The sequence below is a fragment of the Amblyraja radiata genome, chromosome 11 (assembly GCF_010909765.2).
Source record: "Amblyraja radiata isolate CabotCenter1 chromosome 11, sAmbRad1.1.pri, whole genome shotgun sequence".
In the NCBI taxonomy this organism is placed as follows: domain Eukaryota; kingdom Metazoa; phylum Chordata; class Chondrichthyes; order Rajiformes; family Rajidae; genus Amblyraja; species Amblyraja radiata.
In genome coordinates this window covers 8,168,801-8,189,054 of record NC_045966.1, presented here as the reverse complement: position 1 = coordinate 8,189,054, position 20,254 = coordinate 8,168,801, and the positions used below count along the sequence as shown (strand labels likewise).

Below are 20,254 nucleotides of genomic sequence, written 5' to 3'. Positions count from 1 at the left end.
TACTCATGTTTGAGTAAGGGTGGGGGAGACAGCCTAGCTGGGGGCAGCGACAGCGGCCGGGCCTCTGGCACAAAGACCGGTCCTATTGCTCAGAAGGGTAAGGAAAAGAAGAGGTGGGCAATTGTAATAGGGGACTCTATAGTCAGGGGGTCGGATAGGCGATTCTGTGGACGCAGACAGGAGACCCGGATGGTAGTTTGCCTCCCTGGTGCCAGGGTCAGGAATGTGTCTGAACGTGTCCAAGAAATCCTGAAATGGGAGGGAGAGGAGCCTGAGGTTGTGGTACATATAGGTACCAACGACATAGGTAAAAAAAGAGAAGAGGTCCTGAAAGAAGAATTTAGGGAGTTAGGTAGAGAGTTAAGGAGAAGGACTGCAAAGGTAACAATCTCTGGATTATTGCCTGTGCCACGCGGCAGTGAGAGTAGGAATGGAGCGAGGTGGAGGATAAATTAGTGGATGAGGGACTGGTGCAGTGGGTATGGATTCAAGTTTCTGGATCATTGGGACCTCTTTTGGGGAAGGTGCGACCTGTACAGAAAGGACGGGTTGCACTTGAACTCGAGGGGGACCAATATCCTGGCGGGGAGATTTGCAAAGGCTACTGGGGAGACTTTAAACTAGTATGGTTGGGGGGGAGGAACTCAAATTGGGAAAGCTAGCAGTCATTGTGTGAGGCAGGAGGCAGAGAATGGTAGCACTCTGACCCAAAATGTAGGGGAGAGAGAAGCAAAAGACAATAAACAGAGAATAAGAGAGGATGGGTTTCTTAAATGTGTATATATTAATGCTAAGAGCATTGTAAGAAAGGTGGATGAACTTAGAGCCTGGATTGACACCTGGAAGTATGATGTTGTGGCGATCAGTGAAACATGGTTGCAGGAGGGCTGTGATTGGAAACTAAATATTCCAGGATTTCGTTGCTTCAGGTGTGATAGAATTGGAGGGGCAAGAGGTGGAGGTGTTGCATTGCTTATCAGGGAAGATATTACAGCAGTGCTTTGGCAGGATAGATTAGAGGGCTCGTCTAGCAAGGCTATTTGGGTGGAACTGAGAAATGGGAAAGGGGTAGCAACACTTATAGGGGTGTATTATAGACCGCCAAATGGGGAGCGAGAATTGGAAGAGCAAATATGTAAGGAGATTGCAGATATTAGTAGTAAGCACAAGGTAGTGATTGGGAGATTTCAATTTTCCACACAGACTGGGAAACACATTCTGTAAATGGGCTGGATGGGTTGGAGTTTGTAAAATATGTGCAGGATAGTTTTTTGCAGCAATACATAGAAGTACCTACTAGAGAAGGGGCGGTGCTGGACCTCCTGTTAGGAAATGAGACTGGTCAGATGGCAGAGGTATGCGTTGGGGAACAGTTCGGGACCAGTGATCACAATACCATTAGTTTCAATATAATTATGGAGAGGGTCAGAACTGGACCTAGGGTTGAGATTTTTGATTGGAGAAAGGCTAACTTTGAGGAGATGCGAAAGGATTTAAAAGGAGTAAATTGGGACAGTTTGTTTTATGGGAAAGATGTGGTAGAGAAATGGAGTACATTTAAAGGTGAAATTTTAAGAGTACAGAATCTTTATGTCCCTGTTTGGTTGAAAGGAAATAGTAAAAATTGGAAAGAGCCATGGTTTTCAAGGGAAATTGAACACGTTGTGGAAAAAGAGAGAGATCTACAATAATTATAGGCAGCATGTAGTAAATGAGGTGTTTGAGGAGTATAAAGAATGTAAAAAGAATCTTAAGAAAGAAATTAGAAAAGCTAAAAGAAGATATGAGGTTGCTTTGGCAAGTAAGGTGAAAGTAAATCCAAAGGGTTTCTACAGCTATATTAATAGCAAAAGGATAACGAGGGATAAAATTGGTCCATTAGAGAGTCAGAGTGGACAGCTATCTGCAGAGCCAAAAGAGATGGGGGAGATATTGAACAATTTATTTTCTTCGGTATTCACCAAGGAGAAGGATATTGAATTATGTGAGGTAAGGGAAACAAGTAGAGTAGCTATGGAAACAATGAGATTGTTTCATTGAGCATTGAGTACAAAGAAGAGGAAGTACTGACACTTTTGAAAAATATAAAAGTGGAGATTCTTGGTGAGACCACACCTGGAGTATTGCGTACAGTTTTGGTCTCCTAATCTGAGGAAGGACATTATTGCCATAGAGGGAGTGCAGAGAAGGTTCACCAGACTGATTCCTGGGATGTCAGGACTGTCTTATGAAGAAAGACTGGATAGACTTGGTTTATACTCTCTAGAATTTAGGAGATTGAGAGGGGATCTTATAGAAACTTACAAAATTCTTAAGGGGTTGGACAGGCTAGATGCAGGAAGATTGTTCCCGATGTTGAGGAAGTCCAGGACAAGGGGTCACGGCTTAAGGATAAGGGGGAAATCCTTTAAAACCGAGATGAGAAAAATGTTTTTCCCCACAGAGTGGTGAATCTCCGGAACTCTCTGCCACAGAGGGTAGTTGAGGCCAGTTCATTGAAGGGAGTTAGATGTGGCCCTTGTGGCTAAGGGGATCAGAGGGTATGGAGAGAAGGCAGGTACGGGATACTGAGTTGGATCATGATCATGTTGAATGGCGGTGCAGGCTCGAAGGGCCGAATGGCCTACTGCTGCACCTAATTTCTATGTTTCTATGTTAAGGGGGGACTTGATAGAGGTCTTTAAAATGATGAGAGGGATAGACAGAGTTGATGTGGATAAGCTTTTCCCCACTGAGAGTAGGGAAGATTCAAACAAGGGGACATGACTTGAGAATTAAGGGACAGAAGTTTAGGGGTAACATGAGGGGGAACTTCTTTACTCAGAGAGTGGTGGCTGTGTGGAATGAGCTTCCAGTGAAGGTGGTGGAGGCAGGTTCGTTTTTATCATTTAAAAATAAATTGGATAGTTATATGGACGGGAAAGGAATGGAGGGTTATGGTCTGAGCGCAGGTATATGGGGCTAGGGGAGAATACGTGTTCGGCACGGACTAGAAGGGTCGAGATGGCCTGTTTCCGTGCTGTAATTGTTATATGGTTATATGGTTAAAGCATCGTACTAAATTTGCATATTCTGTTGTGCTGCTGCAAGTAAGAATTTCATTGCTCTATCTGGGACATCTATATAATTAAAAGTCTAAACTTGAGCACTTCCTGTTGCACTGCATATTGATTTTAGAAAAAAGATGCCACTTACGGCTGTGATTTTTGGCCATCTTACTCAGAGTCCCCCTCCAGCTGTCAGGGCAAGATAATTTTTCCCATCGATGAAAAATAAAAGACTTATTAATGTTTAAAAAGTGTTGAGATTCTATCTCCTGTTAATCACGCCATGAAGGCCACGCCCCGTCTGGTGGGAGGGGGGAGGGACTATAAAACCCGGAAGTGTGGACGTGCCTCCGTTGCTTCAAGATGGGGAGTGAGCGGTCACGACTCTCAGTCTGAGCTGTGAATCAACTGAACACTGAACACATGTCTACAAAACTGTGAATGTGGTTTTACTGACCTGTGAGTACCCTTAATGTAGTTCGAAAATTAAGTTTTCAAATGAAAATGTGGTTGGTTTGAAACAAAAATGTGATTGGTTTGAAAAGAAAATGTGGCTGGTTTGAAAGGAAAATGTGGGTGGTTTGAAAAGAAAATGTGGTTGGTTTGAAAAGAAAGTGTGTTTGGTTTGAAACAAAAGTGTGGTTGGTTTGAAAAGAAAATGTGGTTGGTTTGTAAATTAAAATATGGTTGGTTTGAAAATGAAAATGTGGTTTGTTTGAAAATGAAAATTTGGTTTGTTTGAAAAAGAAAATGTGGTAGGTTTGAAAATGATAATTGTGGTTTGTTTTAAAATGAAAATGTGGTTTGTTTGAAAATGAAAATGTGATTTGTTTTAAAATGAAAATGTGGTTGGTTTGAAAATGAAAATGTTGTTGGTTTGAAAAGAAAATTAAGTTGGTTTCTCAAGTAAATGTGGTTGGTTTGAAACGTAAATGTGGTTGGTATTAAAATAAAAACTAGCCCTCTGGAAACCAGTCTCTTCGGCACACAATAGAACTCCAGAAAGCCCCCCCCCCCCCCCCCCCCCCTAGCTGAGGCCTCGAGTACGCGGCGACCACTCTCGAGCATGAAGGAGAGTTACGAACACCTCCTACGACGTCGTGTCGACCATGCTGCGAGTATGAGTTGAGGGCAAACTCGCCTGAACTCGTGGATTAGATCGCCCAAGTGGGACAGGCCCTTCATGCTCCACTATTCGGTGTCCAATTTTCCCGAAGTTAGTCGTAGTTAGTCGAAGCTGGTCTACTGCATAGTCGAAGGAGGTCTTCAATGTCAATTTTTCAAACTCTCCTAAACTCTTCTAAACTCGCCAATTAGGTCATGTAAATAGAAAGGATAGGTTTAGAGGTATAAGCAATTGACAATTGAATTGAATTGAACTGAATACCTTTATTGTCATTCAGACCTTACGGTCTGAACGAAATTTCGTTAAGCAATAGACAATAGACAATGGGTGCAGTAGCAGGCCATTTGGACCGTCGAGCCAGCACCACCATTCACTGTGATCATGGCTGATCATCCACAATCAGTAACCGGTTCTTTCCTTCTCCCCATGTCCCTACACTTCTCTATCTTTAAGAGATGTATCTAACTCTCATTTGAAAGCCTACCACAAATTGGCCTCCACTGCCTTCTGAGGCAGAGAATTCCACAGATTTACAACTCTCTGTGTGAAAAAGTTTTTCCTCATCTCCGTTCTAAATGGCTTATCCCTTATTCTTAAACTGTGGCCCCTGATTCTGGACTCTCCCAACGTCGGGAACATGTTTCCTGCCTCTAGCGTGTCCAAACCCTTAATAATCTTATATATTTCAATGATATCCTCTCATCCTTCTAAATTCCAGAGTATACAAGCCCAGCCCGCACCATTCTATCAACATATGACAGTCCCGCCATCCCGGGAATTAACCTTGTGAACCTACGCTGCACTCCCTCAATAGCAAGAATGTCCTTCCTCAAATTTGGAGACCAAAACTGCACACAATACTCCAGGTGTGGACTCACAAGGACCCTGTATAACTGCAGAAGGATCTCTTTGCTCCTATACTCAACTCCTCGTGTTATGAAGGCCATCATGCCATTCGCTTTCTTCACTGCCTGCTGTACCTGCATGCTTACTTTCAGTGACTGACGAACAAGGACCCCCAGATCTCGTTGTACTTCCCATTTTCCCAGTTTGACACCATTCAGAAAATAATCTGCCTTCCTGTTTTTGCCACCAAGGTGGAGAACCTCATATTTATCCACATTAAACTGCATCTGCCATGCATCTACCCACACACTCAACCTGTCCAAGTCACTCCCTGCATCAGGGATGTGCGGTCAGGGGAGGCAGAGCCTCATCTGTCATACTCCCAATGAAAATAGCTGTTAAGAAAGGTAAAGAAAAATAATAAAATAAAATAAATAAAGATTTTTCCACTGAACTTATAAATGTCATTTCTATATGAATCTAATCATTTTTTATAGTCAAAATCACGAAATTTGCGCCTCCGCTGTAAATACGGGGAGAGGTGAGAGGTGAGGCAGCGACGAGCAGAGCCTACCCTCTGATTGTACAACACCTCAGAAACTGGATGGAGTGCGGGCAATAAGCGTGTGCCTGTTACTACCTCTCTGTATGTCACCAATGTAATGTTTGTAAACCCCTTCATTACATGTCATAGATACAAAGATACATAGAAAATAGGTGCAGGAGGAGACCATTCGGCCCTTCGAGCCAGCATCGCCATTCATTGTGATCATGGGTGAACATCCCCAATCAATAACCCATGCCTGCCTTCTCCCCATATCCCTTGATTCCACTAGCCCCTATAGCTCTATCTAACTCTCTCTTAAATCCATCCAGTGATTTGGCCTCCACTGCCCTCTGTGGCAGGGAATTCTACAAATTTACAACTCACTGGGTGAAAACATTTTTCCTCACCTCAGTCTTAAATGTCTCCGCCTTATTCTAAGACTGTGGCCCCTGGTTCTGGACTCGCCCAACATTGGGAACATTTTTCCTGCATCAAGCTTGTCCAGTCCTTTTATATGTTTCTATAAGATCCCCCCTCATCCATCTAAACTCCAGTGAATACAAGCCTAGTCTTTTCAATCTTTCCTCATATGACAGTCCCACCATCCCAGGGATCAATCTCGTGAACCTACGCTGCACTGCCTCAATCACAAGGATGTCCTTTCTCAAATTAGGAGACCAAAACTGTACACAATACTCCAAATGTGGTCTCACCAGAGCCCTACATAACTGCAGAAGACCCTCTTTACTTCTATACTAAAATTCTCTTGTTATGAAGGCCAACATTCCTTTAGCTTTCTTCACTGCCTGCTATATCTGCACGCCAACTTTCAGTGACTGGTGTACAAGGACACCCTGGTCTCCCTGTACCTCCCCCTGACCTAACCTTACCCCATTGAGATAATAATCTGCCCCCTTATTTTTGCCACCAAAGTGGATAACCTCACATTTATCTATATTATACTGCATCTGCCACGCATCTGCTCACTCACTCAACCTGTCCAGATCACCCTACAACCTCCTAACATCCTCTTCACAGCTCACACAGCCACCCAGCTTTGTGTCATCCGCAAACTTGCTAGTGTTGCTCCTAATTCCCTCTTCCAAATCATTAATATATATGGTAAACAGGTGCGGCCCCAATACTGAGCCTTGCGGCACTCCACTCGACACTGCCTGCTATTCTGAAAAGGACCCGTTCACTCCTACTCTTTGCTTCCTGTCTGCCAACCAATTTGCTATCCATGTCCACAGCCTACCCCCCAATACCATGTGCTCTGATCCTCGCCTTCCATAGTCCAGGTAGCTTATTTCACGTAGAAATTTAGGCTCGCTGGTCTCGTCATAAAACTGCAATGAAAAAGCACCAGTGGAGGCAGCCTCAATGAGGGGGCGTGTCATCTGCCTCACTAAGGGCAGCATGTCTTGAGCCCAGTGGAGGGAGAGCGAGCGTCAATTACGTACGCTCAGCACACGTAATTGACGCTACCTCACTCTCCCTCCACGTTAGCTAGATTCAGCAGCGGCGGCGCAGCACTGGATTCCACCGCTGGCGGCGCTGACTTTCCAGCCGTGGGCGGCGCTGTCTGTTATGTTGATTTGTAGCATCCGATTCGGAGGCTCTGGACCGCGGAGAGCTCCCAATTGAGCCCCGCGCTGGAGTAATGTACTCTACTCGGGTAGATCTACCCCGGGTGGAGGGGGGAGAGAGGGGTTGAGAGAGAGTAACGGGGTGGAGGGGGAAGCAAAGAGGTAGACGGGGAGGGGGGTGCGAGGGGGGATGGAGAAGGGGGAGAGAGGGAGGTGGGTCATTCCCTCACGGTCACTGGGCAACGCTCCCGCCCCTCCAGTCGCCGTGCTTCACGCACACAGCCGCAGCTCCACCCCTCTCCCCGGGGATACGTGGTGATCAGTACAGGGAGGGCCGGGCCACTAATACTAGCCAGTGCCACCCCAGCCATTGTCCTCACTGCACATCACTGCCCTGCATTCTCATAGCATCCTCTTCACAGTTCACCCTGCCACCCAGCTTTGTGTCATCTGCAAATCTGCTAATGCTATTTTTAATCCCTTCATCTAAATCATTAATGTATATTGTAAATAGCTACAGGCCCAGCACCGAGCCTTGCGGTACCTCACTAGTCACTGCCTGCTATTCTGAAAGGAACCCGTTTATCCCTACTCTTTGTTTACTTTCTGCCAAACAATTTTCAATCCATGTCAGTACCCTACCTCCAATAGCACATGCTCTAATTTTGCCCTCCTTTGTGGGACCTTATCAAATGCTTTCTGAAAGTCCAGGCACACTACATCCACTGGCTCTCCCTTGTCCATTTTCCTAGTTACATCCTCAAAGAATTCCAGAAGATTAGTCAAGTATGATTTCCCCATTGTAAATCCATGCTGACTCGGACCGATCCTGCTACTGCTATCCAAATGTGCCTCTATTTCATCTTTTATAATTGACTCCAGCAGCTTCCCCACCTCCGATGTCAGGCTAACTGGTCTATAATCCCCTGTTTTCTCTCTCCCTCCTTTCTTAAAAAGTGGGATAACATTAGCTACCCTCCAATCCACAGGGACTGATCCTGAAACTTTAGAACATTGGAAAATTATCACTAATGCTTCCACAATTTCTAGAGCCACTTCCTAGGGTACAAAAGTAAAGGAGATTTATGATGAATATCTCTCTCTGTGAATATAAAGGAAAAAACTCACCTGTCTGATATTACACCAGAACCACCAGAACCTATCAGCACTCCGAAGAAGTACAGTGATGTGGTAAATGGTTCTTTCCATTTATCGTCGCACACCAAGTCCCACTGAAATGCAAAATAAATCAAATTATTCAAATATATGCACAAAATGCTGGAGTAACTCAGCAGAACAGGCAGCATATCTGGAGAGAAGGAATGGGTGATGTTTCAGGTCGAGACCCTTCTTCAGACTGATAAAATCTGTCTGTGGAAGGGTCTTGACCCGAAACGTCGCCCATGCCTTCTCTCCGGAGATGCTGCCTGTTTCGCAGAGTTATTCCAGCATTTTGTGTTTATCTTCAATTTAAACTAACATCTGCAGTTCTTTCTTACACATCCAAATATGTGCTCTTAGTAAGCAAAGTTGTGAGCAAATTTTGACTACTTAAACAATTATTTTTACAATCTTTCCCATGGACATCTGTCTCTTTACATAGAGTCATGAAGTCATAGAGTGATACAGTGTGGAAACAGGCCCTTCGGCCCAACTTGCCTACACCGGCCAATATGTCCCAGCTACTCTAGTCCCAACTGCAAGCATTTGGTCCATATCCCTCCAAACTTGTCCTATCCATATACCTGTCGAACTGCTTCTTGGGATATGTTGCGATAGTGTAGATGAATCGAGGATCAGAGGACATAGGTTTAAGGTGAAGGGGAAACGATTTAATAGGAATCTGAGGGGTACCCTTTTCACACAAAGGGCGATAGTAATCCTCAGATTCCTATTAAATCGTTTCCCCTCCACTTTAAACCTATGTCCTCTGATCCTCGATTCATCTACACTGGGCAAGAGACTCTGTGCATCTACCCGATCTATCCCTCTCATAATCTTATACACCTCTATAAGATCACCCCTCATCCTCCTGCACTCCAAGGAAAAGAGTCCCAGCCTATTCAACCTCTGCCTATAAATCATACCCGTGTAACATCCTCGTAAATCTTCTCTGTACCCTTTCCAGCTTGTCAACTTTCCTATAACACAGTGCAAAGAACTGAACACAATACCCTAAATGTGGCCTCATCAACGTCTCATACAACTGCAACATGATCTCACAACTTCTATTCTGAATACTCTGGCTGATGAAGACCAATGTGCCAAATACCTTTTTGACCACCAGATCTACCTGCAACTCCGCCATCAGGGAGCTATGTACCTGAACTCCTAGATCTCTCTGCTCTACAACACTCCCCAGAGCCCTGCATTATTCCAGCATTTTGTGTTTATCTTCAATTTAAACTAATATCTACAGTTCTTTCTTACACATCCAAATATGTGCTCTTAGTATGCAAAGTTGTGAGCAAATTTTGACTACTTAAACAATTATTTTTACAATATTTCCCATGGACATCTGTCTCTTTACATAGAGTCATGGAGTCATAGAGTGCTACAGTGTGGAAACAGGCCCTTCGGCCCAACTTGCCTACACCGGCCAACATGTCCCAGCTACTCTCGTCCCAATTGCCAGCATTTGGGCCATATCCCTCCAAACTTGTCCTATCCATATACCTGTCGAACTGCTTCTTAAATGTTGGGGTAGTCCCTGTCTCAACTACCTCCTTTGTACCTTTGAAAATCGCTCATGGTTCTGGTGGGATTTTACATGCAAAAAGAAAACGCTTCTGAAGCTAAATTTATCATTAAAAAATCTTCAGACTTACGAGTGGTATGTGGGAAAGTAAGTTTTCTATCATTATGCTATTGAGATGTCTATTTTGGCAAATAATGAAATGTTCTGACAGCTTAAACAATCACTCCCTTTCAATAGGATTTTGTCAATTTGCTGAGGTTGATTATGTCAGATTAACAGCTAACACGGCTTGCATCTGAGTAAAATGTAATTCAAAACCCAAGTATGGTTTGCGATTTTTTTTAATGATAAATTTTGCTTCAGAGGAGTTTTCTTTTTGTTCGTAAACACTAACTTGAGAAACATGGGCGATTTAAAAATGTTACAGCCAGATTTATCACTTCTGAAACTTTTTAGATGCCAAAGGCATCAAGAAAAAACACAAATAATGCATTACTGTTGATGAAATGCAGTGAGCAAACCCGATAATTCCCAATATTTTAAATCTCGATATCCGCACGGCCAATATTCGCCTCACTTTTGGAATTCTCCTCACTTTTGGAATTCTGAAGTGGGATAAATGTCTCTCACGGTTATCCCGATTTCCATAATTATTTACAGCAAAAAAATTACCATTTTGGCAGGTTTTAATGGGCCCACTACGCTGGAAACAATGGTCAGTGATTACCTGCGGTTCAACGCGTGCACTCCAGTTGGCATAGGGTAGCAACAGTACGGGTCATGGGTCATGACCCGACTGCCGTGCAACCTCCTTATGTGCGTGTGAGAGTCTAATTAGCCCTTGTACTTCGAAATGCCTGTTTATCCTAACCCTCAGAATACCCTCCAGTAACTTTCCAACTACAGATGTTAAGCTCCATCAGGAAGATGGAACTACATCTCTTTCGGGAAGACATCAGGACTCTCCATTTCTTCCCAGGTCAGTGGCCACCAGTTTCCCAGAACTAACACAATTGGCAGAGCCTATCTCAACAACATTTCTATTGATTCCTCTCGCTTTCTTTAAATCGAAGGTGAAACCATATAACAATTACAGCACGGAAACAGGCCATCTCGACCCCTCTAGTCCGTGCCGAATACCATGGGTATTCACATCGGACCCAGCTCTGCCTGTCTTTTGTTTGGCGATAGCGAATGCTCTTTGTTCCAGTCGTACCCGGGGGGGAGGGGAGGGGGAATTGCGAGAAACCGGCCCGCAAAGTCGGCTATGGAAGGATCGGATCTGCCGGCGCCGACCCGGAGTTCCAGAGACCAGGCCGCATGGGGGCAGGGGGCAGGGGGCAGGGGGCAGATTCAAACGGCCGATCGACCACGGAAATCCGATGAGGTTGAGATCACCCGGCCTGGTAGATATTTTTCTGATTACAGGGGGAGCTGGCCCACCAGTTGCCGGAAAATCGGTGTTGGACTTGGATTATTGCCCAGAAAGACACAAATAGCGGGAGTAACTCAGCGGGTCAGGGAGCATCTCTGGAGAAAAGGAATAGGTGACATTTCAGGTACACTTCTTCAGACACATATTCCTACACATGCATTATTCCCCAACCCATTTTCCTCTGGATTCCTAGTATGTGGCAAGTTGGGAAGAAGTGCAGTCTAGGTAGATGTGGCTGGCAGTGGATCTGTAGCAGAAGTGCATTAGGTTTGTCTCCTGAATCCATGCAGGACCATGCATCAAATGACATGATGTTCATTTCATCAACATCACCATCAATGTGCCCCCCCCCCCCCTCGAATTCCTTATCTCTGACACATCTCTGCTTTTTTCATCTCTCTGTCTCCATCTCAGGAGACAGACTATCCAAACACATCTGCTACACATCCACTGCCACCCACATCTACCTTCTATCTACACTTCTTCCCAACCTGCCTCTTACTAGGAATCCAGAGGTTCCTCCATCTCTGATGCATCTGCTCATGAGATAGGACTTGACATTCCACGACATCTGAGATGTCTCCTTTCTTCAGAAAAAGTTCTCCCCTTTCCCCCTCGCCCACCTACCCAGCAGGTGTGGAAGAAGCCCTTACCTGTGTCTCCTCCATTTCAGCCCTCGACCCTTTCCTCCCAGACCAAACGAGGATGGTATTCCCCTAGTCATATTCATAAGTGATTGGAGCAGATTTAGGCTATTCTGCCCATCGTCCATTCCGCCATTCAATTGTGGTTGATCTATTTTTCCCTCTTAACCCGATTCTCCCGCCTTCTCTCTATAACCACTGACACCCAAACTAATCCCAGTCTGTTCATTTGACCTCACCGGTCTCCGCTCTTGAGTCCAGCACTTTGTGCTCTCCATTCATGTCCCACTCCTTCCCCTCAACTCCTTCCGCCAGCTGTCTCCCGCCAAGGTCCCCACACCAAACGCCGCCTGTCCATTCCCCTCCCCAGATGCTGCCTGGCCTGCTGAGATCCTCCAGAATAGCAAGTGCAGGAGTAACTCAGTAAACAAACTGCACACAAAGTGCTGGAGTAACTCGGGGTCAGGCAGCTTCCCCGGGAGAACACGGACAGGGGACGTTTCAGGTCGGAAGTATGAATCAAACCTCGGAGACGATGGTGGAGGTGTACTGGTCCTGACTGTAATCCCATCCATCCAAACACTGCTCCTCTTCGATCCCGGACACGTTGAGGAGATCTGGGTCTGGAAACACCTCCGAGAGGTTCCTGATCACATCCAAGCGGTAGCGACTGCATTGGCTGTACTGGGCTTGGGTTCCTGTCACCAGTGGGATGGTTCTGTTCATCCAGGCTTGGCTGAGGTTGAGATTCCCTGGAATCGAGCAGCGATGCTTTGGGGTATCCCCGACGAAGATGATGTTTAAACCGGCGAAACCGTTGGGAATAACGCTGACAGTCAAGAGCAGGAAGATGAGTTTCTGAGCCGGTCCCCATTCTCCCAGGAAGGCTGTAATTTCATCGTAATCCCGCATGTTAGTTGCGGACGCGGCACTGACTGCGCCTTGGTTCCGAAAGCCTGGAGCGCTTCAATCTTGTGGGTGGACCTGAGGTTGTAGAGCAGGATTGTTCCAAAATACTGATAATTTATCACCTTGCATGCAAACTTAACTAATAAGTTTAGGCAGTGCAAGCCATGGGCAAGAAGAAGTTTGACGGTTTATCACCTTGCACTAATATCCCAAACAGGTTCTGGAAACACCTTCCGTGCTAAACAGCAACACTTTCTAGTAGAAGTGAATGGGAAATAACTCCAGATGCTGGTTTACACCGAAAATAGACACAAAATGCTGGAGTAACTCAGCGGGACGGGCAACATCTCCGGAGAGACCCTTCTTCAGACTGAGTAGATTAGTTTTTCAGACTGGTAGAAATAGGGTGGATTAAATGGCTTAGAGCCAAATCCCTTTTAAATGTTACTGACAACAGATCTGTTTTCGTGCTTTATCTCTAGTCTAAAGTCCAAATTAAATGAGGAAATAATTAAGATGTGTGCATTGGGTCAAGGTTTGTCGTCAACCATGTGACATCTTTGATAACTAGAGCCAGGATTTTACCGTAAATGCCAAAAGTGCCCTTTCATGCCTTTTTTGATGATTTCACCAAGATAATGCCTTTTTCACGATCGAGTGCCTAAATCAGCCTTTTTTTCAAGATTCAAAAGAGTTTATTGTCGTGTCCCAGATAGGACAATGAGATTCTTGCTTAGCTTCAGCACAACAGAATATAGTAGGCATAAATAAATACATTGTAGAACAGATCAGTGTGACCATATACCAATGAATATATATATACACACTTAAATAAACAGATAAAGTGCAATGGGCTATTAATGATCAGAGTTTTGTTTGTTGAGTTTAATAGACTGATGGCTGTGGGGAAGAGCTATTCCTGAACCTGGATGTTGCAGATTTCAGGCTCCTTTACCTTCTACCTGAAGGCAGCGGGGAGATAAGTGAGTGGCCAGGGTAGTGTGTGTCTTTGATGATGCTGGCAGCAAGTCAAGTCAAGTTTATTCGTCATATAATAATAATAATAATTTTTTTTATTTATGGGCGCCTTTCAAGAGTCTCAAGGACACCTTACAAAAATTTAGCAGGTAGAGGAAAAACATGTAAGGGGAATGAAATAAATAGTAGAGACATGACTAGTACACAAAGTAAAGACAGAATACAATTCAAAACACAATATGAGGCAATTAATGCACAGATGAAAAGGGACGGGGACGTGGGGCTAAGGATAGGCAGAGGTGAAGAGATGGGTCTTGAGGCGGGACTGGAAGATGGTGAGGGACACGGAATTGTGATCAGTTGGGGAAGGGAGTTCCAGAGCCTGGGAGCTGCCCTGGAGAAGGCTCTGTCCCCAAAACTGCGGAGGTTGGACTTGTGGATGGAGAGGAGACCGGCTGATGTGGATCTGAGGGACCGTGAGGGTTGGTAGGGGGAGAGGAGGTCAGTGAGATATGGGGGGGCCAGATGGTGGAGGGCTTTGTAGGTGAGGATCAGGATTTTGTAGGTGATCCGGTGGGAGATGGGAAGTCAGTGAAGTTGTTTGAGGACTGGAGTGATGTGATGCCAGGATTTGGTGTGGGTGATGAGTCGGGCGGCTGCGTTATGGACCAGTTGGAGTCGGTTGATGTAGGTGGAGCTGATGCCAAGAAGAAGTGAGTTGCAATAGTCCAGTCGGGAGGAGATGAAGGCATGGATGAGTCTTTCAGCAGCGGGAGGTGTGAGAGAGGGTCTGAGTTTGGCGATGTTGCGGAGATGAAAGAAGGAGGTTTTAATGACATGGCGGATGTGAGGCTCAAGGGAGAGGTTGGAATCAAAGATCACGCCAAGGTTGCGGGCCTTGGGAGATGGGGAGACAGTGGTGCCGTCGATGGTGAGAGTGGGGTTATTGATTTTGCTGAGTGTGGCTTTGGAGCCTATGAGGAGGCATCCAGGTTTATATAGCTGACAAACAGGAGTTGATATGGGAGAGGGGGGGGGGGGGGGGGGGGGTTGTGGGGGTATTTGGTGCCGAGGTAGATCTGGGTGTCATCGGCGTAACAGTGGAAGTCCAGGTTGAAGTGGCGGAGTATCTGACCAAGGGGGAGGATGTAGATGATGAAGAGGAGGGGGCCGCGTACGGTGCCTTGGGGAACGCCTTGAGTGACTGTGGCTGTAGCAGAGGTGTGGTTGTGGAGAGAGATGAAGTGGGATCTGTTGGAAAGGTAGGAACGGAGCCAGCTGAGTGCAGAACCTTCAATGCCGAGGTCTTTGAGTCTGGTGAGCAGGATGTTGTGGTTCACTATATCGAAGGCTGCGCTCAGGTCGAGGAGGATGAGGATGTTGAGGGAACCCGTGTCAGCAGAGGTGAGGAGGTCGTTGAGGACTTTGAGGAGAGCAGTTTCTGTGCTATGGAGGGGGCGAAAGCCAGATTGGAGGGGTTCAAGTAGGTTATACGCAAGGAGGTGGGAATGAAGTTGCGACGCAACGATACGCTCCAGGGTTTTTGAAAGAAAGGGGAGGTTTGAGATTGGGCGATAGTTAATGAGAGAGGAGGGATCAAGACCAGGTTTCTTTAAGATTGGTGTGACAGCAGCAGTTTGGAAAGCGGAGGGGACAATTCCTTGGGACAATGAGGAGTTGAAGAGATTAGTGAGGTAGGGGCAGAGAATGGGGAGGCAGGACTTCAGCTGGGAAGTGGGGAGAGGGTCGAGGGAGCAGGTAGTGGGTTTGGAAGAGCTGATGAATTTGGAGATTTCAATAGGGGTGACCAGGTCAAACTGGGAGAGGAAGCAGTGTGGAGGAGGGGTAAGGAGGTCAGTGGAGATGTTGAAAGGAGGGGCCTTGGTAGGTGGTGGAGTAGATGCTGGGGAGTCGGGTACAGGGGATAAAGATTGATAGATGGTGCTGATTTTATCAGCGAAAAAGTGGAGGCATGAGTTGCAGAGAACCGGAGTAGAGGTAGGGAGAGTGTTTGCTCGAGGCTTGAGGAGGTTGCCCACTGTGGAGAAGAGGGTTCTGTGGGTTAGGCAGGGATCAGTGAATATGGAGGAGAGGTAGGCAGATTTTGCAGCAATGAGGGCATCTTTGTAATCAGTGAGGTGGAGTTTGTAAGCTTCAAGGTGGACTGTGAGAGATGATTTCTTTGTGAGTTGTTCAAGTCGGCGAGCAGTCTGTTTCAGTTTACGAAGTGCAGGTGTGTACCAGGGTGAAGATGTGTTGAAAGTTACGGTTCTTGTTTTGAGGGGGGCCATAGTGTTAAGGGAGGTAGACAAGGTGGAGTTGAGATGGTTTGTGAGATCATCAGGTGAGATGGGGGCTGAGTCCAGGGGGAGAGTGGTGGAGAGGAGGTCAGAGAGATGGAGGGGATCAATGGATTTTAGATTACGGAAGGTGATTTCTCGGAGGAAGCGGGGGCGAGGTGTCGGAGAAGGGACGGTGAACCGTATAAGCTTATGATCAGAGAGGGGGAGAGGCATGGATGGAGGTCGAGTACCGGTTGATTTGTGGAGCAGACCAGGTCAAGGATGTGACCTTTGTCATGGGTGGGAAAGGTGACGTGCTGAGTGAGAGAGAAGTTGTCAAGTAAAAAGGCGAATTCAGATGCGAGCTTGCAGGTGGGGGAGTCCATGTGAATATTTAAGTCACCAAGTAGCAGCAGACATGGGGAGAGGGATGAGGCAAGTGTGAGGAGTTCAGTGAAGGCAGATAGGAAGGAGAGGTTTGGTTTAGGTGGCCGGTAAATGAGGATGACTGTCATGGAGGAAAGGGTTTTGAAAGCGAGGAATTCAAATGATGCTACTGGGGGGAAGGTGAGTTCAGTGATCCGAAAATTCTGGTTGAATTTACCCATATACACATACGAGATGGGCAATGAAATGAAAAGTGGCAATGCTCGTGAATTGTGCAAAAAAAAATAAAACTACAAACAGAATGGAACAGAATCACATATTCACATATTACATATTTGTGGGAGGGAAGAAAAAGGGAAAAAAACACCAATTTTAAAAAGACACCACACAACAGTAAAATGGAACAGTAAAGTTAGTCCCTGGAGAGATATGAGTTTACAGTCCTAATGGCCTCTGTGAAGAAACTCCTTCTCATCCTCTCCGTTTTCACAGCATGGCAACGGAGGCGTTTGCCTGACCATAGCAGCTGGAACAGTCCGTTGCTGGGGTGGAATGGGTCTCCCATGATATTGTTGGCTCTGGAGTTGCACCTTCTGATGTATAGTTCCTGCAGAGGGGCGAGTGTAGTTCCCATAGTGCGTTCGGCCGAACGCACTACTCTCTGCAGAGCCTTCTTGTCCTGGGCAGAGCAATTCCCAAATCAGATTGTAACATTTCCGGATAAGATGCTTTCCATAGCCGCTGAGTAGAAGCACTGGAGGATCCTCGGAGACACTCTGAATTTCCTCAATTGCCTGCGGTGGTAAAGGCGCTGCCTTGCCTTACTCACGAGTGCTGCAGCCTGTGATGTCCATGTCATATCCTCAGAGATGTGGACTCCCAGGTATTTAAAACAGCTCACCATACCCCCAGTATCCCCATTTATCTTCAATGGTGTGTACGTCCTAGGATGATGTCCCCTCATAAAGTCCACGATCAGCTCCTTAGTTTTTTTGATATTCAAGAGGAGGCTGTTGTCCTGACACCAGAGTGCCAGATCAGCCACATCCTCCCGGTAGGCCTTCTCATCGTTATCTGAGATCAGGCCCACCACCACAGTGTCATCAGCAAACTTGATTATTGAGTTGGAGCTGAACCTGGCCACACAGTCATGTGTGTACAGGGAGTACAGTAGGGGGCTGAGGATGCAACCCTGGGGGGATCCTGTGCTCAGGGTGAGGGACTTCGATGTATTTCCCCCCATCTTGACTACCTGGGGCCTGGTGGAGAGAAAGTCAAGGACCCAGGCACACAGGGGAGTGCTGAGCCCCAATTCCAGCAGCTTCTCGGCCAGCCTGGTGGGGACTATCGTGTTGAAGGCTGAACTGAAGTCTATGAACAGTATCCTCACATAGCCCCCCTTCTGGCTGTCAAGATGAGAGAGAGCGGTGTGCAGAACCTGGGAGACCGCATCGTCTGTGGATCTGTTCGGACAGTATGCGAATTGTAGCGGGTCCATGTTGCGAGGGAGGAGACAGACAGGAGGCAGCATTTGAGGCTGGGAGAGCACATCTGGGACCTGCAAACGCTCAGCATAGGAGCACTGCAAGGCTGCCTACTCTCTCCTCTCCTCTACTCTCTCTACACCAACGACTGCACCGCCACAGACACCTCTGTCAAGCTTCTCAAGTTTGCGGATGACACAACCCTGATTGGACTGATCCAGGATGGGGAGGAATCTGCCTACAGACAGCAAGTGACACAGCTGGCGTCCTGGTGCTGTCGCAACAACCTAGAGTTCAATGCTCTTAAGACAACGGAATTGATTGTAGACTTTAGGAGAGCTCCCCCTCCCCTCACCCCACTCACCATCAACAACACCTCAGTCACATCTGTGGAGTATTTTAAGTTTGTGGGAACCATCACCTCCAAGGACCTTAAGTGGGGGGCTACCATCGACTCCACAGTCAAAAAAGCTCAACAGAGGATGTACTTCCTACGGCAGCTGAGGAAGTACAATCTGCCACAGGCAATGATGGTCCAATTCTACACGGCCATCGTAGCGTCTGTTCTCACCTTCTCCATCATGGTCTGGTTTGGCTCAGCCATTAAGCATGACACCTGGAGGCTGCAGTGAATCGTCCGATCAGCAGAGAAGTTTATTGGCTGCAACCTTCCCTCCATTGATGAACTGTACATTGCAAGGGCCAGGAAGCGAGCGGGCAAGATCATCTGTCACCCTGGCTACAATCACTTTGAATCACTTCCCTCTGGAAGGCGACTCCGGATTGTCAAAGCTGCCACAGCCAGACATAAAAACTGTTTTCACCCACGAGTAGTTGCTCTACTCAACAGCCAAAAACCAGTAGCCTCCCTTTGATCTGGTATTTTGTTGGTTCACAGGCTTGATCAATGGTGTTTTATCATAAATGTTTTATTATTATTAATGTTTAGTGTTTTCTGAGTCATTCGTAACTGTCGCTGTGTTCCATGTTGTTACTTGTGGGCGGAGCACCAAGGCAAATTCCTTGTATGTGAATACTTGGCCAATAAACTTACTTACTTAATACTTTATAGGTACAGTGAAGTTATTTTTTACATTCACTTCAGTCAAAATCCTACTTTACATTGGCACAATCATACTTAAATTAAAGAGTATAAAACTATCAGATTTGTGAGACATGATCTCTCACGTACAAAACCATGCTGACGATCCCTAATCAGTACTATATTCCGAGACAGTTTCTTCCCAGCTGTTGTCAGGCAACTGAACCACCCTACTACAACCAGAGAGTAGTCCTGAACTAATATCTACCTCATCGGGGAGGCTTTACCTTGCACTTAAAACTATTCCCTTATCATGTATCTGTACAATGTGAATGGCTCGATTGTAATCATGTATTGTCTTTCCGCTGACTAGTCAGCATGAAATAAAATCTTTTCACTGTAACTCGATACACGTGACAATAAATTAAACTGATTTGAACTGAACTAAACTAAATGCAGATATATCTTATCCCTCAGATAACTCTCCAGTAATTTGCCCACCACAGATGTTGGGCTCGTTGGTCTATAGTTTCTTTACTTTTCTTTATAGCCCTTGCTAAGTACAACATTTTCTACCTTCCAGTCTTCCGGCACCTCACCTGTATTTAATGATGGTTTTTATATCTCAGCCCGGGCACCTGCAATTTCTTCTCTAGCTTCATAGTGTTGTTGGATATATTTTGTCAGGAGATTTGTCTATCTTCATATGCCTTCCAACATTCAGCGCCTCTTCGACTGTAATATTAACTGTCCTCAAGAGATCTCCACTAACTGTCCCAAGTTCCCCAGTCTTCATGTCTTTCTCCATGTTTTATATGGAGGAGAAATACTCATTGAGGACCTTGCCAATCACCTGCAACTCCACACAGAGATAAACAAAAATGCTGGAGTAACTCAGCGGGACAGGCGGCATCTCCAAAGTTACATTTAATACCACATACCTATACCTGTCCCATATCTCTTTCTTTTTCCACATCATAGCCTCAATTTATCGTCATCAAAACGTCCTTACTCCCACCTGCATTTCCCTGCACTCTAAGCCCTGAACTTGTCCTAACACGCATGCCCTGAACTCTTGTCAATAGACAATAGGCAATAGGTGCAGGAGTAGGCCATTCGGTCCTTCACTGTGATCATCAACACTCAGTACCCCATTCCTGCCTTCTTACCATATCCCCTGACTCCAGATTCACAACTCTCCAGGTGCCTCCGTCCGTCCGTCCATTCATCCATCCAACTA

General features: G+C 46.0%; 1 protein-coding gene across 1 annotated transcript in view; it reads right to left on the bottom strand.

Moving 5' to 3' along the window:
* LOC116978255 (solute carrier family 22 member 4-like) overlaps nt 1-20,254 on the bottom strand; it is a gene marked incomplete at its 3' end in the record, with an annotated part of 165,746 nt that overhangs the window by 24,193 nt on the left and 121,299 nt on the right. Inside the window, 2 exon segments of the mRNA XM_033029256.1 lie at nt 8,284-8,387; nt 12,458-12,916. Coding sequence (XP_032885147.1) covers nt 8,284-8,387; nt 12,458-12,844 — 491 coding nt within the window.